The sequence below is a fragment of the Anas platyrhynchos genome, chromosome 5 (genome assembly GCF_047663525.1).
Source record: "Anas platyrhynchos isolate ZD024472 breed Pekin duck chromosome 5, IASCAAS_PekinDuck_T2T, whole genome shotgun sequence".
In the NCBI taxonomy this organism is placed as follows: Eukaryota; Metazoa; Chordata; class Aves; order Anseriformes; family Anatidae; genus Anas; species Anas platyrhynchos.
The window spans coordinates 34,497,463-34,521,024 of NC_092591.1; the positions used below are offsets into that span (position 1 = coordinate 34,497,463).

The following is a 23,562-nucleotide window of genomic DNA, read 5'->3' on the forward strand; positions in this document are numbered from 1 at the left end:
GGAGTGATACTGGGAGACCCTCCATCAAGCCTGACTTCCAGGAGAAAGTGAGGACTAACATATAAAAAATAATCTAGAGCAGCCCAGAAAGCTTAACCTCACAATGACTGAAACACACTGGTTCACAACATTTATTACAATCTATTGCTTAAGACAAACCTGCTGTATGGTTAAGTAAATCCAAACCACATTGCAAGAACCAACAAAAATATTACAGCACAAACCACATCTCCGTAAAAGGTATGCAAGAAAGGTGAACAGAGGCACAACCTTAACCGTGAAAGTAAGAGCACAATGAAGTTCCTCATTTGTGAATACAGCTCTCCTGGTAGCAGATAATTAACGTAAATAAAAATCATACTAACAGCACTAAACCTAAGATGGGTAAAAATTAGAGCAATATTGTTGTATCTGTATACAAAGAATACAGGGCCTTGATAAATACCCTTCTGTCATTCTCAATGATCTGTAAACACAACTCTCCCGAAACATCCTCCCTCTGTACCTGAACTAGTATATAAAGATCTATACAGAATGTGCAAATTGAATATAAGTATTTTTAGGCTCTCTTCTTCAAATAGAAGAAATACAAGGTTAAAAACACCAACACCACCCATCCCCTCTTCTCAGCTTCTACAGAAAGACATCAGCAGCAATACTGCTCAAGATATCCAAATACAAAAGTAGCAAAACACTGGACCAAGAAATCCAAAGGAATGCACAGCATATAAACAATAAATACAAACGTGGAAAAAGAGAAGAACAGTTATCAAGGGAAATTATTAACAGTGATAAATGAAAGTGAATTAGGACTCTTGCCAGCCTACAGCAGATCTGTTCCTAAAAACACACCCATATAACAATGGCTTAACTAAACTTACGAAGTTAGCTGAGATCCAGTTATACCTCAGGCAGACAGGCTTTATTACTTGATCATTAAGAGGTGGTATCTGACAGTTATATGTCATGCGCCATATTATTTAATCATTACATATTTATAAGTATTGCTAGACCAGAATGCTTAGAGTCAAAGATCCACTCAGTTGGGTTATTTGCTACTGCTGCCTTTTCATTAATGATGCTCAGATTATTTCTGCATGAAACATTTTAATATCCCTACTACCACCTTGCTAGAGATTAAAGATTTCAGAAAAAGAAGTTAGACAAAAATATCACAGCCTACAAGGAGTATGGTACAATCCAGTTTTGTAGACCTCTGGCCCAAGTGTAACTTAAGAACAGTACCAGCCTGTGCAGACCACAGTTGTTCTAAAGCATTTAAAACAGAGAGATGTTGAAATAGTCTAAATTTTACTTCAGTGCTGGCAAGTGAACCAGGGACTGAAGAACTTTATATACACACACATCACAAGTGTAGTCTAGAAGCTCAAGCAATAACTGTAGTTCAATCCCTTGAAAAGTTGCTTTACAGGGTGTTCTTCACTTTTTGATATGAGTGCAGATGTGAACTTAGAACAGTTGCTGAGCTTCCAGAGATGCTAAGAGTGACCATGCAGTGCAGTGCAAACAGCACAGAAGTTAATTAAATTTACAGCTCTCAAACTAGTTTGTGTTTGTTTGTTGTTTGTTTAAAAAAAAAAAAAAAAAGCAGCTCACCAGTGGTTTCTCCTATTTGCCTGACAACCTGTTGTGGAAATTCTGTTCATCAGAAGATCAGGTGATAACACTGAACATCAATAAAAACATTCCTTTGGCCAGCATTTAAGTATTCCCATTACTGGGATGAAAAATAAAATTATTGTCTAGGTCAAGAAATAGGCACAGAAACCTTCTCTATGCTAAACACCTGGTGATCTCCATGCAATGCTGATACAGCTGCAAAGACTTCAAAGGAATTTTATTTTTTTGAAGAACTATTTACATATAAGACCAAATCACAATGTTGTTACTCCAATGAGGTAAGCTTTATAATAAAGCTTGACTTGTGAATACCCTACAACTGTCTGTTAACTCACAAGGTTGGAGTGCATTACAAAGCTCACTGCTGATCAGTTTCTATTCTTCATCCGAGAGGTCCAATGTAGTTTCCAGCACGATAATGACATGGTTAAAGTCAATTTCTAGTAAATCAATACAGCCAGATAGGTACAGTCAGTCCATAGATATAAATTACTTCTACCCAGTGTAAGAGAACCTAGAAACAAGACTCAAAAATCTCAGAAGTATCAACTTCTTAAGCCGTCACTTCGGAATTGCATGAGTGTTGGTATTATGGAACATGACAAGGTCAGGTGTCCAATGTATTAACTTCTTTGGAGCAGAAATAATGCACAACTATTGCATTAGGGTATCGGGCAAATGCACTGAAATAAAAAAAAAAAAAAAACAGAACACAAAAATCAACAGTAAATATGAACAGTTTTCCCAAACATGCCCTTCAAAGCCTTACTGAACTTTACTGCATTAGAAAAATTCTAGACAAACAAACCAATACTGCATATGCAAACTTAAATTCTGATACTACAAGCTACACACTAGTGACAAACCTGAATATGCACAACAGTAAGTATATTCAGACCTATATTCATTAATATGTTTTGTAAAAAGGATCATTCCCTATCATTGTGAATGCTACTGATATACCACAATGGTTCAAATCAACAAGAATGAATAAACTGATCGTGTGGCATTCCAATGGAGTTTCAAACAAAAAAGAGAAAAAACACAACTAAAATTTATCTTCTATACCAACCCATAATTATTGAATAGCGTATAGCAGAAGAATAGTTATTGGCATACAGGTATTAAGTGAATTAGTTCTACTTTTACATAAGATTATTATTAGACTACAAGCAGTAATCAGCTAGAGAACCACAAAGCTATATAAAGAGCAATTCCACATACATCCTCATTTGAGATTCTTTACATCATCCTCCTTAATTCTAGGTAAAAAGCAGGTAGTAGGCAGTGTTCTTACAGAACATTCCAAATTCAGTATGGGAAGTGACTTTTTCCCTTCTAGAATTGCAAAGTAAAATGTTTTAAGAATTTCTCAAGGCATTTTATTCTGCTTTATTGAAATCAGGATTAAAACTCTTGCAATAAACTTCACTGACTGAACTTTGATGTTTTCCCAGACATTGAGTGATATAATTTTTTAATTTGAACATTCCTCAAATTTCTTCCTCATAGTGCTGTTCTCTCTATATATATGCACATTGAGTTTTGCAACATTCTTACTTTAAGTATACAGATTCGTATTCAATTCTGTTTTCCAAACTCTAAGGCACATGCTCTCTTACCTGTTGCCTATCTTCTTTTTACATACAGTGCAGACCTTCTCCTCTGTAATTATGCACTTTACTTGCTGATGCAAAATTCGCTCCTCCTGGACCTATAGGACAAGTAAAAACTTTATCAAAAAGCAATGCCATGCTACAGTTCCTTTCTAGCCTGGTGAAACTGAAAACTGTCAAAACATTTGATTTTCAGTGGCTATATCTTTATTAGCAAGTTGTATGCTACAAAAGAAGCAGTTCTGTAGAGCAGAGACCCAAATCCACATTATACATATTCCAGGATTTTACTTTGACATAGTCTGATCTGCAGATTAAAGCATTCAAACCATTCAAGGGACGTTCAGGCAACTTTAAGTGCACCGTCTGGTTCAGTTTATTTGAAAGAAATCCAGTCCATGCTCTGAGATCATCCTGCAAAGCACATCAGAGCACAGTGAGTCCAGGGACTCACAAAGGCACAAGCCCCATCCAAACTAAAATGAATGCACTTGACATACCCTGAAAAGGGGAATTTTAATTCTATCTTGTACACATCTAATAATTTCAAGTGAACTACAGCACCATCTAGAGGACACACACCCCGTTTAAGGAATAGTTGGTTTAATACTGAGCATCAGCTTTAAACACCATTCCAATATATGACGGATGGTAGGTACTTACCCTCAGAAATTCAGCATGGAGAAGATTCTTGAGTACTTGATTGAATCTCTTTTTTTGGGCATTTTCTTCAAGGACTTTCTCTAGGAAGATTCGAATCTCACTAATCTGTGTATTTGCTGGTAGAAGGTTTATTGCCTAAAGCAAAATAACCTTAATTAGGATAAATTTTAAAGGAATAGAGAACAAAATAGAAGTTGACACACTTAGCTTTGACAGCATTAGTCTGTTCACATGCCTACTCCAGTATCTTCTAACAACAGTACACACACTGAGTCTTTGTTACCTTGGTGGTATCCAGTTTGCTGTGATGCAGCTCCAACACCTGCAGAGCAGCCTGCAGATTGGCTTGAGGCTCCAGCACTTCCATCTTGATTGGCCCTAGGCAATGAACACTAGGTGGGGAGAGATACATCCGGAGAAGGGATAGATAGACCTGTTTCACACAAAAGGAAAGTTTGTGAAACCATTGCACTCATCCACAACCGACAATACTAGTAGAACCCCGAGACAGTACTCATGAAGCTGTACCTACTCCATTCAAAACTCTAAAATGGTCATTTAAACAGCTTTCATCTTAAAACTACAAAAAAAAGTACCAAAGATGTTCAAAGCCTTTTAAGACTTACATTCTATGCTCAAGTTTTTCTATGAAAGTAGTATTTTTTTTTAAACACACCTTCCTCATTTATCTTACATAACACACGCATCTTTAGAAAGCAATGTCATTGATTTTTAACTTGTGTGTAAATGTAACTGTAATAGGAACACAGTAGGTTTTCATCTGAATTCCAGAAGAAATTTTCTACAGAATATATGCTCAATTCAAATGATATGGTAACACAACAGAAAATAAAAATCAGTGAAAGCTAGTAAATCCTAACTTCCAAAAGCTTATACATAGTTTCCTACCACCTAAAAAACTCTGAAGTCTATACAGAGCAAAAACTTTAAATTCCCTAACATGGCACGAACAGTCTAACACAGAAAAGGGAATACGGTAAAGATAAAGCTACTTACATCTTTGTTGCCATCTTTGTTTCTGTCGTAATGTTTATGGCAGTAGCTAGAACAGAGAAGAATTACGTAAAATGTAGGGACAAGCTTTAGAACCCAAAGGATCATTCCAGAGAAGTTAATATTTAAATGCTTGAATGCTGAGGTCATACACATGAGGTGACCATACTTTCAATTCTGATCAATTGGACCAGGTCACGTAACACTGTGTGCTTTGTGTGACAATGCTGAGAAAAGAGAGGTTTTGTGCAAGTTTCACACTTCCAATCAACTTAAAAAGATTTCGTACAGAAACTAAATTTAATTGCATTAAAAAAAAAAAAAAAAAGACAGTGTGATTGCATCTGAATCACAAGGAAAAGGTGTCCATTAGTGTACCACTATATGCTACAGTTGAATGTCCTGTAACAGCCATTTCATGAAACTAACTTCAAAAGAAGCTATGCTGAACAGTCCCCGCTTTTCAAACGCATCTGTCAGTGCTGGTTAGTTTTATTTTCAGTTAAATACTTCAGATTCACTTCGAAGGTTCCCTGACACAATGGATCCAGCAAAAAAGATGCACCTTTACTGGAGGGCTGTGTCAAACTGAAGGTACTTAACTTTGCATCTGGGATACTCAATCTCAATCGCAAGAGCAGGGAAGCAAAGCGACATACACATTCACAAACTAAAGACCAGTGGAAAGATGCATCTGACAAGGCGGAAACAAACAACTCATTAATGACAGTCATATTGCTCTAGACTAAAGTACAGTGACAGGAAGGTAATCCTCAAGGGGATGATGCCATTATTTGTAATCAACAGATACCTAAAGAGCATGAAACTCAGGAAAACATGGAAACAGAAGATCCTGAAGGCTTACAACACACACACTCCACATACAGCAACATTTTGCTATACAACCTATTTGCAGCAAAGTGAGCAAACTAACCCATTAAAAAAAAAAAGGGGGGGGAAAAAAGAACATCCTTACTTTTCGGCCATGTTGGTGTCCTTCAAAATATGAACATAAATAAACAGAGCTTGCTCGTGCTTCCCCATACGACCCAAGAGCAGAGCACGTTCTTCTAGAAGACCTAGTGAGATAGCATGGAAGTCTAGTCAAAAGCTACATAGAAAAATGAGAGCAAAAGGTCCATTACTTCCATTACCGACCACATTAACAGAAGGAAACATAAAGTATAGTCTAAGCATAGACTGAAGTTACACTAAGTATACTATACACTAGAAACAGTAACATTTTATGAATTCTTCAGTAATCTTAGGATACAATAAACTTCAGATCTGTTGAGCTACTCAAGCTCACCTAAAATTCAGGCTAAATATGTAAGTGATAGGAGATGCCACAATGTCTTAGGATGTCACTTAAAGGAAACCTGCAGAGACCAGAGACACAATTCTGCCAGCAAAACCACAGCAAGTATACACACCAGTGATTTACAACAGACCTAGCCATCTTCTGTTTCCAGTTACAATGATTCTATAATAACTTAGGAGGTTTTGCTGTAAAATACAAGAAAAGCAATTTAGTTAGTCTATGGAAACTGAACTCACCATCAAAGGGAAAGTCACTAATTAGTCGACTAGGTTCATAACAGCTAGACTTCTCCAAAAAAAGAAGAAGTTTTTTCCGGTAATCCCCCAAGTCTCCTCCTTCCTCCCCAGCAGGCACCGGAGTTTTGTCTGTATGAAATAAAGAAATATCAGCTAATGTATTACAACTATTTCACTACGCTAATACACAACAGAAGATAGAAACAAAATTACAAGGACCTACATTCTAATGAATCTGCTATATGGAATAAGAATCAAGTACACCTGAGAAACGACTTCAGCTCCCTAAAACATATTAACCAGTGGCTGATTAGATGATACATTATTATTCAACACCCTCCCCCTGCCGTTACCATGCAGAATAAAGCAAGCAGTAGCTGACATTTCACTTAACCATGAACAAAGTGTAACTAAGTTCTTTCACATTTCTAGGGAGGCAAGAAACCAGACTCTCTTATAAACCCACAGCTTCCATTGTTCCAGTTCCTTCACAGCGTTTAGCAGTATGGGTATTAACAGTGCAGGCTTAGAGCAATACACTATGGAGGCTTCCCTGCACTGTTCCATCCCCTGTTTTTTCCACCAGAAAATACTAAACATACCTGCAGGTAAAGAATGGAGATATTCTTTCATTAAGCCCTGCACTTTCTCACAGTACAGCTGGATCAGACAATTGTGAAAGTCTGCACCAATTTCTTCCCACACATGAATGATGTGTTCCTGTAAATACACGTTTAGGTTCAGTTAAAGATACTTCCTCTGAAAAGTAATTTATTAAAAGCAAGCAACAATTTCAAGATTGCCTTTACCAAGCTCGACTTCAAGATTTCATATTTTAAGTCATATTCTATTTGCTGTTAATTATTTTTCTCTGTACAACTTACGGCAAAGCTACAATTCTCCAAGACAGCATCATCCTCCAACACCTTGAGAACTGAAGACTTACATGGAACACATACTGAACGTAGTACACTGAGTTCTTACCAGATAAGGAATAGCCAAACTTTTGAAGTTTTCTATCAAGAAACTGAGCACTTTATCTCGTGGCAAAGCTTCCACTTCAGGGAGGTCTTCTGTAAATATCTGTAAAATAAAAATATATTCACAGAAAATATATATATTTTATATATATATATATATATATATATACACACACACACACATTTCTTAAATGTTACAGTGTATTTTCTCTGAGGCACTGAAGCCCACATTACACCATAAAAAAAAACCTGAGCAGCTTATTTAGGCACCTAGAAGCTGTGTCACATCTGAAAGGGTTAACAAACATCCCCATTTCTGCCCTAACTAAAACTTATCTTTTACAGTGCCCAGCACCTCCTAAATACAGGAAGTCAAAGAAAAGTTAGAAAGGCAAATTAATATTTGACATTTAAATATTAATTTAGGCTCTTTTACAAAAAGTGTGATATCAAAAATATTAAATGTTGTATCAAATGTAAGGGTTATTACGCTTATTACAAGGTAAGGTATTCGATGAATGGAAGAAACAGAAGAAAAACTGAACAGCTGTCCTGCTCTATCTACAGATAAGCTTACTACAATACTGAACACAGACAATACCATTTATACACTAAGCTGGATTTAATGTTAACACATGGATTCTTAAATCATACACTGTACTAGGAATCTCAATGACAAGGTACTTGTTAAAGCCAAACTTACCTTCAGTCCATCTTCAGGAAAATCTCTTAACACCCAGACAGAGTAAGAAAATACTAAGTGCAAGTTCTCTGTGCCTGGAACACAAGAATTAGCAATGCTCAGTGTTAAATTTCTGAAGACGTACCTACTCACAACACAAGAAGATGCTTTCAGAGCTAGCAAATCTTCATTTACAGAAAAATCCTTTTTTGTTTTCTCCTCTATCATCAAGGAAATCACATTTCAGGTTAAAGACAATTTCATTACTTCGCAAACATGAGTTCAAACACGAACAAGTAATGACACTGTCAAATTCTAAGCACCACAGAATTTATACAAGTCAGACCAAAACCTAGCTCTGTTGTCTGAATCTCTTCACAAATATTTTCCCTTATGAACATCAGCCATTTGTTTTTATTAGGGTACAAAAACACTATACTTTTGTGTAATTTCCTTCAGACTTTCAGTCTAATGTCTTCTGTAGCAGAGGGTCAAACACTTTCATAATAAGTAGTAAATGAACAGCTGACATAGGTCCATCAAGATGAATTTATCAAAATGACAATCCTTTTAAAAAAAAAAAAAACAGAAGTTTGTTTTGTAATGCTATAATCTGAATGTCGCATATGCACCTCATTGTCTAAGAGATGAGTGGCATTAGCAAATTGCACCAGTGAATAAGTAGTGTAATGTAAGATACATGGCATAAATAGGAAAGGTCTCAATGTCAAGGTAAATAATGTTTACCATTGAAAAAACATGTTGCTAACAAGAGCCAGCAAGAGTTCTTGAAAGTAATACTAAGTAATAAGTAATATCAAATTTTGTCAATAATTTAAGACTAGGAGATAAATCCCTCATAAACCACTCTGGATGGTTCTGTCTGCTTTACTAGTACCGTGATACATTAGAAATAAATAATATAATTGGATGAGAGGGGACTATTCTCATCATTGTGAACTTCTAAGGCCTTTTTTGGTTTTGCTGATGAACAGTCAACCAAGCAAATTGTTACTATGATGCTGTGAACAGCAACTTGAACTGTTAGACCATAACCTAGATTTCTCTACGCACAGAAAACAAAAACTTCATACAGGATTCTTTATCTAAGTGGTGGAAAAAAAAAACAGAACAGCAGCTAGCAATTAGATTTTCAGATGAAAAACCTAATCTAGAAGTCAGACTTAGTCAGTGATGGCAAATCAACACTGGAATAAAAGACGAAATACTGTGTTATATTCTCTACGTATGATTTTTTTAAATATTTTTTTTTTAAATCAGAAATAAGGAATGTGCTCTATTAAGACACTCAAGTTTGAACAGGACACACCTGAACTTAATACTTAAAGTTTGCATTATGTAAGAAAACAGACTAGATGACAGGGGTGTCCTTTAGCTTGATAGTATCTATAAAGTTGCTGAACAGTAAAATAACCAAAGCCGTGAATAGTTAACATCTTCACAGAAACAATGGTCTCCATCATTTACCCAAATGCTGCAGATATTGCACTGTCCTCTCATGACCCTTCAAAGGTGAGTTGGCTTTCTTTGACTGATCCACCAGTACCTGTAATGCTTTCAGATAAACAAAAAGATTAATTCCTTTGCAACGATGAGTATCATTCCAAATTGAATCACAAAACAAGATACATTTCACATTAGGCTACCTGAGCACAAAAAGGCTTCGTTGTAAACATGCAGGTCATACAGGTAATGGGATCTAAGATAGATTTCATCACAAGACAGACCCAGAAACAAGCCCTCTTGAGGAAAATTATCTTCAGTGGGCTGGTAATAAAGACTCAGGACTAGGGAGTACCTCCTCCTACCCCTTCTCTCTTCTCCCCAACCCAACATCATACCTACCTTTCTCATGCAAACCTTTCTTCTCATACAGTATTATCAGCTCACTGTATTTATGTGCTTTCTTTAGTACATGCTCACTCTCCTCAATATGGCAGTGATTGTTCTCCAGACGTAGCAAGGGTGCCACAAGTGCTACATTTGTCTGCAAGCAAAAAGGGAGCATTCAATCATACTTCTAACATGCTCCTCCTAAACTCATAGCACACGAAGTGAGTTAAAACAATAGAAACAGCACAAGAAGCACATTTATTTAACTAAAATGTTAAATAGCTTAACATTTTAGGTCAAGCCTCATCCTTAAAAATTTCCATTCAGAATTTGTCAGAATAGAAGAAAAAACAATACATCACAGCTATATTCCCTTTCTAGAATGGAAGCCTACTTTGGAAAACATTGTTCACAAAGATCACAGCCTTCTGCATTTAACAGTAAAGACACCACGATAAGCATTTCTCAAAACTTCAAAACACATTGACAAGGCAGAGGCAGCCACCCAAAACAGATGCAGCTGCTTTGTTTCATGAAACTGCCTCCTGACCAATGAGGGAACTAGCAAAGACTCCCAGATCATTTTTAAACCAAAGCAAAACGGTTGTGTGAGAATTTTGAAAGTACCTCCTTATCCTCCTCCTCAAATTTTTCATTCTAAAATATCAATACATTTTATAGGGATGACCTTTAAGCCAGGCAAAAACTCACATGGAGGTAACACTTCAATAGTGTGGTATCAATAATTTGTAGCAGCTTCTTTTTGGATTTGATTGTGGGTGTTCCTTCCATGAGGGGCGAAGTACTGGATTGATGGTCAGAATCGTTTAGCTTCTTTACCAGTTGACTTCTTTTCTGGAGGACGTAAAATCAAGTTTTAACATGGAAAGGCCATGAATTTCTCCATTCCACCCCAACAAATATATCCCAACAAGTAAAAATAAATTATATTTAATAACTCATTTTATCAATCAGTTCCTGAAGAATTTTTATTATTTCTAACTATTCAACACTTTCCCCACATCATTTAGGTGTGTACATTTGTTTTGCGAATTTATACTTTTGTAAGGTGTGTGAAGTCTCAAGAAAATCATCAGAAGGAAACAGTTAACCTGAACAGAGACATTTTAGAGAAATCAGTAGACACTTAAAACATTTGGAGGACAACCTACAATTTGAATTACTATATGCAAAATATATGTTCCTTAAAACACAAGCTTCCTTTGTCTTGTAAGAACGGCAACAGAACAAGTCAGAGTCCAGTTGCAAGAAAATGACAGGAAGCTATTGTACCCACTACCTCCTGTTCCACTTATAAATTCATGCTTTTGACCCATCTCCTGGACAGAGTGCCCTCCATAAAAATCATTAAAAAAAAAAAAAGATGAAAAGATGAAGAGCCCAAGCCCTTTTTGAAAGGCTACTGAAAATAAAATACTAGATTCACATTTGGATCTAGTCCATAAGTAAGTTTTACCCAGACCTCACGAAAGTCACATGTCTCTCACATATCTGTATAATACCTCACATCTTCCAATTTCCCCACTTTCTCAGGAGCTGCTGCCATAGAATTTCCAGCCATGAAGACAGCCTATTAAGGCTAGTCTGACAGAGCTGGAGTAGGCATACTGCTTCCTGCACAAAGCTACCCAGACAAATACACTATACCTGAATAATCCTGCTCTAAGAACAGATATAGCACTCACTTGAGTTAGGTAGTCTATCAGAGCTAAATGTGCCTTTTCCAGCTCTGCCCCTGAGAGCCCTGGCAGGGGGTTGGGATACTGTAGCTGTTTCCTGTAATCTGTGGGCAGGAGGTCAGGATACAGACCCATCACATGAGTGGGATCTAAGCAAAAAATAACTAGTATTAGTAGTCATACATAACATACTATTTTTGCCAACTCTTAAATGTAAATTGGCCTTCAAGTACAGTTAGCTTTTCAACAGAGTGGTTGTCAACTTGCATGTCCACGAGGTTTCAGGTAACACAACTTGCTTATTATGAAAAAGAAGCTAATAAGGCAAAAGCAGCAAGAGAAAGACTGTTTTAAAGTCCAAGCAGAACAAGTTTCAACCTGTACTCTTGGCACACACTGAAGACAATCCATTATAATCCTTTTACTGCTCTTCTTGCCGAATCCCAGCACTAACAACTCTAACAGTAGGACAGGATTTCTAAGAACAAGCGATGTTTTAAGAAAAGATTTACTGGGCTTTTGAAACATGAACTGAATGGCACCATTTGCACTAATTAGCATCCATTTTCATGGAGTTTAAACAAATTCAGAATTACTGTCCTCTAATTTATACTCCAAGTATTTCAAGTTCTAAGTCCTTCTTTTCCACTGTAGTTTTGAAAACTAAGTATGATGTTAAGCATCACCAAGGAACATAAAAGTTCTAGATTTAAATGCACAAGGGATGTGCTGTCAACAAAGAATAAGTCTTAAGCACTATTCTATGGTACAGTCCAGTCTTCAGGTGGTCTTCCAATTAGTACAAACCAGAGGAATACCATCAGAGACCATTTTGACTTCCAAAAATCACAGAAAAGTTTCCTGGGTTTGGTAGCTTAGTCCATTAAACAGGAAACAGGGCTGAGGGTCCTCAGCATAGTCAGAGAAGAAGGTGTAGCAGATCTACAGAAGTTACTCATTTTCCATTCCAAAATACGAGATGACTTTTGACAGCTGTTGAAACCCTAAGCTTTAAGGGTCTGTACATGCCATATACACTGCAGAAAATGTTACCAACTACACCCTGCACAAAGGGCAAATTCATGTTTTACATTAATTTACTTCAGTTTCTTTAAGTTAAATACTATAACCAGTATAAAAAGCAAAAAAACTGTGTAGGCTACTTTCCATTCACAAGAAGACTGGTCTGCACAAGACAATACTATTTTAAAATAGAACCCAAACACACAATGACTTTTGAGCTTCATCTCATCTCTCCTAACTCAAGTAATCTTAAGGCCAACCCAAGCATTTACCTGTACCAAGTTTGGCAAAAACTTGCATGGATTCATCAAAGCGCTTCTGACAGAAGAGGTTGAAGGCAAAGAGGTTCTTGATGTGGTGTATTTGTTGTCGCTTCTCACTATCTGAATCATCTTTCATTTCCTACACACAAATTGATAAACATTAAAAACTTTGGGGCATCATGAACGATAAGAAAAGCTCTAAAGAAATAACAGGAGTATTATATTTTGGAGAGATTATGAAATCCAGAAGCCTGACATAATCAGAGAAAGATAATCTTCCAAAGTGAACACCTTTGATACTGATTTTCATGTACTACATTCATTGTGTCAGTGAGATAACCTGAAAGGTTTGAAAGCTACTTCTGGTTATCTAAATACTTGCTGTATCACAGCAAGTATGTCATCATTTGCCTTTTCAATTTTATTTTTTTCCAGTTAGCAACACAAAATGTAATTAATTCATTTTAGTGTAGCTCTAGGGAAGTTTTTGGAAACCAGAAAAACCTACAACTGCAAGAGCAATGTAATTAAACATACTGCTTCGGCATCTCTAAGAAATTACTGTTTCAGGAGTAACTATTACAATAATTCCCAGTCATTTCACTTCGAACCCAAAGAATTTTGAGTACTTACTGCCAACTGCAAAGCCAACTCAAATTGTTTATCCTGAAGAAGTTGCTGGATCTGTGTGGCTATGGACACTGGGATGAGCCGCCAAACAAAGTGATTACTTGCCACATATATAATATTTGTCCTGCAAAGAAGTCGAAAAGTCAGTTACTAAGTTCCAGCATCGAGAAAGGAGCAATACTCATACAAACAATCCTGGTTAAAACATGCACGTATCAATCAGACACGAAGGCAACTTAAGCAATATTGCAAAGCAGAACGGAGCAGAAATATCTCCAGTAATCAGATATTCACAAAGATGCACAACTCTACAGTATGCTCCTTAAAGTACAGCACCCACCTTTCTGTTCATAAACAACAACAGACTGCTTCAATGCTGCTACTCAAGCCAGGGGAGTCAGAAGAGCTCCTCTCTCAGTTTTTCAGCATGCTACCACACATACAGACAGCCCAACAAAAGCAATCATGCTCTACTTAATACCCTCCAGAGGTGATGAAGCGTGGTCTCTGTAGCTCAATACTCTGTACCAGCAGTCGGGGTTCAAACGTGCGGATCTCCACATACCTCGGCAGAACAGCAATGATGTAGGGAGGCTGGTGCTCTATTGGCAAAGCAGGTGAAAATATAAGTTAATTGTTCTCTCTTGAAGCAAAGCAAGGCTTCCTTTTTTTTTTTTTTTTCCTCCACTTGAAATGCATGCCTTTTTTGCTTATTAACAACAGAAGTCAATGCCCAAGGCTGACAGCAAGTTGCTAACAAGGCTTTTTGTTCATCTTTCAAAATACATTATTTCTGTGTCACTCAGGTACCCACAAAAACTACAATGCTTTAACACACTGCCTTCCATTCCAAATCTTGTTCCTGTGAAGGAATAGGCAATAATGCCTGTTTTTCAAGAAGGAATCAGGCAAGCAGACTAGAAGCAAAGAAGGGGAACAAACAAAAATAAACAAATAGAACCCTCCACAGCTGGAAAGTACAATTTGTAATACTTTAGAAACCAGTTGTCACACTCCAAACCCAGCTAGTTTCTAAACACCAGGAATGCAACAATTTTATCACTTCTAAAGCAGGAAAGAGACAAAAAAAATTACTGCTAATTCTCACCCATGGCTATAGGAATATCTGTCCAATTCAAGGCACATTTCTGGGTACAGACCCCTTCTTCATTGAGCACAACAGTTAGATCATCTTGACCAACTGCAACTTTTCCATCTGCCACAGGGGCAACCAGTGGTTCCAACTGCTTCCCCGTTGGAAACAGTTCTTTGATGGATCCTTTTCCATCCACCTAAGATAATAAAGAAAACAGAAAATATGTTGTTAAAAATAACCATTTCCAACATGCAGAACAGCAAGTACCTGAAAGTAAAAAAATCCATACCTAGTAGAAAGATTCAGAACCCAGATTAAACAGTAACAAGACAATTGCAATTTTAAATGCTAACAACAGTATTTTCTGTATATCAACATTTCTCTTAATTATACATCATTTAGAAATAAAGAATTATTGCTCTTATGTCTGAGGTGACATATCCCTATTACCATGGCAGTAGCTGAGCACAGAGATTATAAAGGCAGATAAAATGTCTAGCATCCCTAAGAGGTCCAAACACCTCTTGGTGTAACTGCAAGATTTAATCAAACTTTAACATTGTTTGATTTCTAGCATGAGTAAACACTGCCACATAAGAAACAAACTAAAAGTAAAGCAATCTCTCCAGACTTTTTCCCTGCCCTATCTTCTTATTCTTCAGGCCATACACTGTTCAGGGAACTGAACTCAACCACCCCCCCACACACACACTCAAAACCAAAAGAAACAACCAGAAATTCAAAGAGATATTTCATGAGTTGATCTAACAACTCACTGCTGCCAAAATGGAGAATCTTCCTCCCTCAATTCCAGCATTACAAGTCAAGCACTCCTATAAAAGTTACCAGCTAGCCAGCAGAAAACAATTCCATAAAAGCACGAGTATTTTTAATGCATATTTCGTGAAATGAAGCTATTCAGTAATGGGCTGGACAAGCAGCAGATCCAACCAGAAGTAGACACTTCGACAGCAATTCTCTACTCCAGTTCCTTGAGCAGCTGCACAAACACTTTTACCATTAAAACAGCAGGAATCAAAATCTACAAGAGGGTTACAGAAAGGCACCGCTTCCATCATTAATATCAGCTTAAAATGCCTGTAAAATTGCTACATCATTTTCCTATCAACTAAAAAACAGAGTTGTGATTGTACATTTGGTACACCTCATCCTCATCTCATTTTCCTGTAATATAAGCACAAGCCAGTTCTAAAGGCATAAAATGAATGGACTATAGCTATCATATGAAGCGTAAATGGAGACCATAACACTAAATTAACAACAGAAAATTTAGAGATTTTCAAAGAGAAACTGCCATGATTCAGAAAGAGAATCAAAAAAAAAAAGTTAAGTTGGCTCTTTGTCCCAGATAAGAAATTATCTGCCTTTCTGTCATTTTAAAGGTAAGTTCTTCCTTAAAACACTAGATAAAATGCAAGCAGAGTTTACAAAGACTGCTGCCCAACCAAAAAATCTTTTCTGATGTCTTTTTCCTGCAAGAGCTTCAAACACTACATCCAACAGTGACAAAGCAGAGATCACTTCCTGACAAAACTTCAGTTTAAAGAGGACATATTTAGATTGCCATTTCCAAAAATGCATAAAACAAGAACACCAAATACTGTTTTTCATATCATCTACCAGCTAAATCCTTGAACACTGAAGCATCCTACACAGTGCCTACTGCTATTCAAATCTCCTTTTTTATTCTAAAACCCATTCTTACCCGTATCAGATAGTAGTCCCTCTTAAAACCTACGCAGATAGAATTTTCACACCAGGCCATAGACTTGGGTACATCAGGTACACTGAAGTCCCCCTGGGGAAAACAAGTCAAAATGGTAGTTACAAGAGAAAAATCGAATGACAGAGTGTAACAGACAGCACTGTTGTTGACATAGTGATCCCCAGCACACATACACCTGACTTCTGCTGGTCAAGGAATAACAGTACTCAACTAACAGACCAGATTCACACGCAGATAAAAGGTGTGCTGCGAGTCAGCTGTGTAAGTGCTAGAAAAGCAGCATAGCTGAATAAGCAACAGAAATATTTAAAGAATTATCTTTATCACTGTGGTATTCAGAAGTGCAGTTCTCTGCGCTTGTTGTAAGCAACTACCTTCTCACTTAGGACCCACTTCCACAGAGGTATTGACAAGTATATATTTATAAAGGCTGCTTGCTAATGCATTTCACTAACTTACAAGCACACTATAGAACACAGCCTTTGACTCAATTCATGAAACTGCATTAATGCCATGAACTGTGACTTAAATCCTGTATTTGTACTTTTACACGATGCTGTTTTGTTAAGTCACTGCAAACCCAACAGGACTCAATGCTCTAAGTCAGTAGTGCCTCTAGTAGGGATTCCACAAAAAGTAGTAGAGTCCTTGCTGAAGCATGCTAGACTATAGAAACAGTCCAACTCACCTGTAGTTCATGGAACTCTCTGTCCTTCCAAAAATAAAGTTGTAGCTTCTTCCTCACTGCCACACACATTCTCAGCACCTCTTCCCCTGTATCTGAATGCTATGAAAATACAGACCTAAACTCATTAATACTAGAAGGCAAAGAAGATAACAAACCCCAGTGACTCCTCAGCCTGCAGCAAGGCTGTCAGCTGACAAGTGGCTTTGTTCATCCACACCCGAAGGGGATTCCCTAAACATGGAAACAGAGAGAAGGCAAGCAGGGTATTTAAGAATGAACTTTGGTTAGATGGCAGGAATTGCAACACCAAGGAAATACAAGAACAAAAAAATAAAAAGAGCACAGAAGACAAACGTGCAAACAGAAGATACGTCGAGAGCTATCAGACCAGCCCTGAAGACCAGGATAAACAGCTTGAACTCTGTGCAGTATAGGAAAGGGGAGGAAATGGAGCAATGCAAAGAATGTGTTACACTGATAAAAACATTAATAGCCATCTTTTATATTCTACCCTGATGGAAGATTCCTGACAAGAAACACTAGTAAAGTTAAGTGCCTATACACACAAACAGTAGGGCATTTTGGAATGACCAGATTTAAATGTGCTTCAAAAGACATCACTAGTTTTAACACCTAGGAAGCTCTAAGTTCTTACTAAAAAATACTTAATACTAAGCTTCCCATGGTGCAAAGAGATAAAGGTACTGATGAAGAGCGCATTATAAACAAGATTTCTGAATAACACAAGTAGGCTGAGAAAGTCAGTTAGATAAAAATAAGTCACTCAATTAACAATAACGTATTAACAGAGAATAGATATACCTCATCAAACCGTTTTATGGCCTGAATCTACCATAACTGCCCTGGGAGTCCTTGGGCCAATGCAGCTTAACAAAAATGCAATAAATATAGTGATAGAGATCCTTGCTGTAGGCAACCACTGTGACCTAGTTCACCAACAATTTAAGGGATGGGAATGGCTTTTATATTCAAGAGGACCTTTCAGAAAAAAAGACACCTTCAAAGTTACCACAGGACAAAAATGCCTTCAAGTTTTCTATTAGGAGGTTCAAGGCTACAAGCACAACAGACAGAGGAAGATTTGTAACAGAACAGAGGATGAAGATTATGGGGCCTCCGTTCGTTGCCATAAGGAATGCTTCAACATCTGTTACGTACTTATTTTAAGAAGCATGAAGGAGCTTGTAAGTTACACAAAATTAATGAACGAAATCTATACAGCAACATAAAAAGGTACCCTTATTACAAAGTGGTAAGGATATCTGTACCACTGTGTTCCTCCTCTTACCTGAAGATCACAAGTGAAAAGAGATGCACCTTTTGCCTTGGAAACTGTAGTGATTTGTTGAAATGTCAACAGGTCGTGGACATAAATGTTATTTTCTGTTTTAAACAAAATTCCAATTATTTTTCAATATTTAACATGCATTGAGCTCATTGCTAATTCAAACAAATTACACAGTTTACGTTTACATAAAAAGAAGAACTTGTGAGAGAAATTAAGAGCTCCAAGAAAGGAAAAGGAACATTTTCCCAAAAACTGAAAAGTGCTGAGGCACAGAAAGACAAACCAGTACATGCAGAAGAGAAGACTAACACCAATTCTGCTAAAATTACACAAAGGAACTGAGAACAGGTGCTAAGCAAGCAGAGGAAGCGAGAGTGGGAGACAGCAAACAGACCAGACAAGAGCAAGTTCATGATGGGAGATTGTATGAACAAAGACCATTTTGAACTGGCTCCTGAAATTAGTAGGAAGTGAGTAGTTGCAAATGGAGGATGCTGTGGTCAAGTTTTTGTACGCACGAGGACGCAGGCAGCAGAAATCTACGCATGCTGGAGTCGGAAGTGCCGGGACTTGGAGACCATAAAGAAGGGAGTAGCAACATAGGCAAAAAAAGACATAGGAAGATCATAAGGCTAAACAGAAGCCAAAGACAAGCAAATTTAGATCTTCCAAGGGAGGGTAAAAGATCACTATCTGCAAATAAGCTAAATTTGGCACAATACATCTCAGGTAATTTTTATACAGAAACAAGTTTGGACAACACAAGTTTTAGCACCTATCATATCTATGTGTATATATACGCCAATATACGTACATTTATATATATACACACACACAATTTAGTTTATATTTTTTTCATTTTTAATCACAAAACTTGTTGTTGATTCTTTGTTCTCCAAGTTGGCTTGCAACAAGCAAAGCTGCTTCTCATTCTAAGCTGCATAATGCTTCCTCTGCAAGGTGAAAAAGCCTGAATACCAGACAATGACTTTCCAACAACTGGAGTACTATGTATGTGCGGAAGGAATGCAATTATTTGGCCATATGTTGCACCAACAAGAGCTCACTAAATATTGCAACCTTTTCTTTACTTACCTAACAGACTGACCAGAATTTTAAACTGAGAAACAACATGAATCTGAAATAAAAAATTCTAATTAGTGGTTCCATTCATAAACCAACCCTCTGAAAGAAACCTGATTATAGATTAAGAAAATACATCTTACTCTCATGTACTCTCAAAATAATAAGAACAGCAAGGCAGCTATCTGCGCACAACCTTCCTCCTAGATTACTGCAACCCCTTTCACTTACACCCAATTTTTCAAGTAGGACATAGAGCTTGTAACCTAAGCTAATAGAAAACGTTGTAGTATAGGGTACGTTACCAGTACAGGTGTACCTCTGAACACATGCACAAGCATTACTGCAAGAGGCTGCATAATCTTTTTTGATATAAATCCTTTCCTGAGTATCAATACAATCAATGAGCCAACTTCTTCCAAAAAAAAATAATAATGAAATAGCGGTGAGACTGGTAGTAGATGATCAGATACTTCAGTTCTGAATTCCAGGTAACAGGAACTATATTCACATTGCCACATTACATCCAAGAGTCAAATTAAGTATTGCAGTCTGTTGGTATATTACCATAAATTTTATAAATATTCTCAGTCAAGAGTAGATGAAGACTTACTGCAAACAACAGCATTTCCATAAAAGCCAGAAATAAACCCCTACATCCCAACATTTCTGTTCTAACAAACAAACCAAACATATTGCTATTATGGGAAGACAGTGGGCAAAAACACCAGGCTGTGCTACCCCTAAAAGAATTTATATTTTCAGGATTTTTTTTAAGCTTAGCACAGATTCAAGTCATACATTTGAGATTTCATTTTTTGGCTGAAAACACTGGAAAACTTTTCCAAGAAAATGGTATTTCCTACCTGCTGAATCTTTTTTGAGAAGTTCTTGTTGGATTTCTCTAGTGTCACTTCAAACCTATTGCAACCTACCAAAAAGATTTAAGACAGTATGTAAACTGAAGTTCCCCTTACATTTATGACCAAATAAAATCTAACACTGAATAGATCATAAAGAATTGTGAAAGTAAACTTGGCCACTTGAAGAATGACTCTTCAAAATATCTGGGCTATCTTTATCTTAACAGCTAAATGCATCAGAAGGTCTTCTACACAATCAGGTGAAAATTAAAATTATGCTACCTGCGCTTGTCTGAGAATCTCATCAACAGTTATGATTTTGCCTTGCTGGGATTTTAGATTACAAAATTTGTTATTTGTTTTGAAACCCATAGATACAAAGATACCCGTAAAGAATGTATCCACACCAATCAAGTATCAGAAACTTAAATTGCTAGGGAACACATCACTGAAAAGTAGACAAGGAATAAACATTACACCACAAGGGTTTAAAAGGAGTTTTATGGATAAAGACTTACAGACACTTTCTGATGACAAAACCTCTCCTGGCACTGATGCAAAAAAGGGGGAGAAATTTACCATGTGAGATAAGACACTAGCAACTCAAGACTAGCATGTTCTGATTGGAATAGATGGCCTACAAGTTTCAGAAAAAAAACAATCTGAATTCAGTCTCAAGAATCCAAGTAGCTACAAATGAGTGTCTTTCCAAGAGCTGATGAACTTGGACAGAGATGTTTCTTTTCTTCCTCTGCTGTCCCACACTAGACTACATTACTGTGTTCAATAACACGAGTTTCTACATAATAGCAGATATTGCAAAAATACAAATCCATCTAGTGAAAATCAATTTTAATTAAGTTTCAAATATAATAGCGCTCTTTGTGGCATCTCCAGAATAGACTATGAACACTTATAACTGTCTAAGAGGGAGAAAGAAGAGTAAATACATAACAGAAATAGATAGGAGGGCTCCTTCTCTCCCATCCCATGATGCTGATGGGCCTACTGAATAAAGCTGCTCTTTCACTTGTTTACTAATCCAGTCTTTTATTAACAGATGACAAGCATCAGACTTCTGACAACTAGCACACTGTCTGCTTTTCTGCATGTTTATGCACAATGAGTACTGTATTCACAGAAATTACACTAACCCTGCAAAGAGAAGGTCTGGAGACCTTATATAAAGCATGCTTTAATGCAGGCAATAGGCTGACCAGCTATCCTTCCCAAACACCTTATAAATGGTATGTACGCTTCTATCAAAGATCCTGCACAAATATTCTTTAAACTCTAGGTAGGAAAAATCAGCAATTGAACATATTTGTGGTAACATAACAGCAACATCTGAAGTGCATGAAATAAAAATAAAATAAAAAACTTTTCATGACACACTTAAAATGAACTTACCCATGTCTTTCTTGATCCTGTAAAGAAGAAGATGCCCTTGTTTGGTACCAACAAGGAGCCATTCCTCTAAAAAGAGTAGGAAGAAAAGAGTCTAATCAGTACCAGCAAAGACTTTCTTGGCTAAGCAGTGTTTATCAGAGCACCTGGAAACGTGGCTCAAAAGCCAAAGAGGACTTCATGTGGTGACTACACACAAGTCTCCCACCATCTCACCAGTGCAAGTGCTAGATAGCAGCTTGCATTCTCAGGAAATGATGGACAAAAATCAAACTGTAAAACAGAGGCTGCAGCCAAGACATCACATCTTGCTTATTCATATGACTGTAAAGATAAAAGCAATTGTATCTTTTGTACAATCAAGAGAGGAAATAATCTATTCTTCAGACAAAGTCCCAGAGTGGAACACTGCTACGTAACAACTGTCAGGAAGACAAACAAGGATTTCTTTTTTTGTTTTTTCTTTTTTAGGAATGAAGTTTTTTATAAGAACTTTCTGAAATAGTCAGCTATGCCTGAAGCAACTGTGGCAGCTTTGCTTAAATTGCATTTGAATTGCTTGGACAACCAACAGTCACGTTAAGATTTATAAAAGAGAACCAAACCCGTTTACATACAAACCCTGGCAACGTTTCAGACTTGGAATTTACAGCATTTACAGCATGCAAAAAGTATAATATCTTTACCAGGTCTCAAAATCTGACTGAAAATTTTCCTCCTTGCTTAAGATCATATAGTAAAAAAGTATATACAAATATTTATTTCTACAGCCAGTACGTCCTCACTACCAAAGACACTTGTATTTTAATCAAGTTTTGTTTCCTGCAAGCCCTCCCTTCCATTAGTTGAGGGAAGGGTTTTAAAGCCAAAATTAAACCTTTTTATGCAACCATGCTGTCACGGGCCTGTGGGTTTTGGTTCCTTTTTGCTTTGGCAAAATAAGTGCCTTCAAAAAGATAAAGATTAAAACCTCAACACAAAAATAAGTGATCTTCATGTCTCCTCGTCTACGTAACTCCAAACAATTCACGATCAAACGCGGCAGCTTTATTAACGTTACAGTGCTGTTTTTCAGACAGATGAAAGGCTGACCATTCCACAACGTGTGGGGGTTTTTATCTCCAGTTTTGTCCCACTGTGGCACGTCTGCTGGAAACAGCTCAAGCGCCTGGAGAAGCCTCAGCGCTGCGAGCAAACCGGTGGCTGCCATCACCTGACCAACAAACACCTCACCCGACAGGCCCCACACCACAATCCCTACATTTAGAGAACACTAACGCACATAAACTGGATCCAAACCAAGCTCTCAACGCGTTTAGGAAATAAAAATCAGGCGAAATACAGACTACGGGTTTTCTTCGGCGCCGAAGCGGCCGCGCTCCCCGCACCCCGGGCCTGCCGGCGGCAGCCGCCCCACCGCCGCAGCCCAGCGGCCCCAAGGAAGGAGAGCCAAGGAGAGCCGGCGGCGTTTCGGGCCGGGAAGCCGGGGGAGGCTCACCCCAGGCCGCCAGGCAGTCGATCTGCAGCGGCAGCTTCTCCAGGATCGGCACATGCTCGAAGGCGTCGTGCATGGCGGCGGCGGCTCGGCTGGGCCTGGCTGCGGCAGCACCCGCCGGCCGGGGACTGGAGGGCGTCGTGCGGGGCTCCCCCTTCTCCGAGGCGGCCCCGGGGGAAGCTCCGCCGCCGCCACGGCCGGCGGCTCGCAGCTCCCCGCCCTTCCCGGCAGCCTCCGCCGCCGCCGCTTCC

General features: G+C 37.8%; 1 protein-coding gene across 2 annotated transcripts; it reads right to left on the reverse strand.

The window, feature by feature from the left end:
- Window positions 1-108: 108 nt before the first annotated feature.
- On the reverse strand, window positions 109-23,553 carry VPS39 (VPS39 subunit of HOPS complex). Of its 2 annotated transcripts, XM_027459495.3 has the most exons (26): window positions 23,315-23,553; window positions 21,820-21,885; window positions 20,413-20,477; window positions 19,559-19,601; window positions 18,982-19,032; window positions 18,464-18,558; window positions 17,155-17,253; window positions 16,446-16,538; window positions 14,732-14,915; window positions 14,105-14,225; window positions 13,627-13,747; window positions 13,003-13,132; window positions 11,714-11,856; window positions 10,719-10,862; window positions 10,020-10,161; window positions 9,642-9,728; window positions 8,175-8,248; window positions 7,476-7,574; window positions 7,094-7,211; window positions 6,492-6,620; window positions 5,911-6,013; window positions 4,938-4,983; window positions 4,204-4,353; window positions 3,921-4,055; window positions 3,264-3,355; window positions 109-2,324 (listed from the first exon to the last, which is right to left on the reverse strand). In XM_027459495.3, exons 1-26 carry the CDS (start codon window positions 23,385-23,387, stop codon window positions 2,249-2,251), a joined length of 2,679 nt encoding a protein of 892 aa, XP_027315296.1. In that variant the 5' UTR covers window positions 23,388-23,553; the 3' UTR covers window positions 109-2,248. The 2 variants fall into 2 exon arrangements, with proteins under 2 accessions (XP_027315296.1, XP_027315298.1); XM_027459497.3 differs by lacking the exon at window positions 18,982-19,032 and having other exon boundaries at window positions 23,315-23,552.
- Window positions 23,554-23,562: the final 9 nt, after the last annotated feature.

Bases quoted from the DNA above. Each gene is read 5' to 3' on its own strand.
- VPS39 (XM_027459495.3), bottom strand. From the start codon at position 23,387: ATGCACGACGCCTTCGAGCATGTGCCGATCCTGGAGAAGCTGCCGCTG. The intron at 13,748-14,104 runs GTATTAAGTAGA...ACTTCTTTGCAG, and splicing joins CGCTTCATCACCTCTGGAGG to GACAAATATTATATATGTGG. The intron at 6,621-7,093 runs GTATGTTTAGTA...TATTTCATACAG, and splicing joins TCTCCATTCTTTACCTGCAG to ACAAAACTCCGGTGCCTGCT.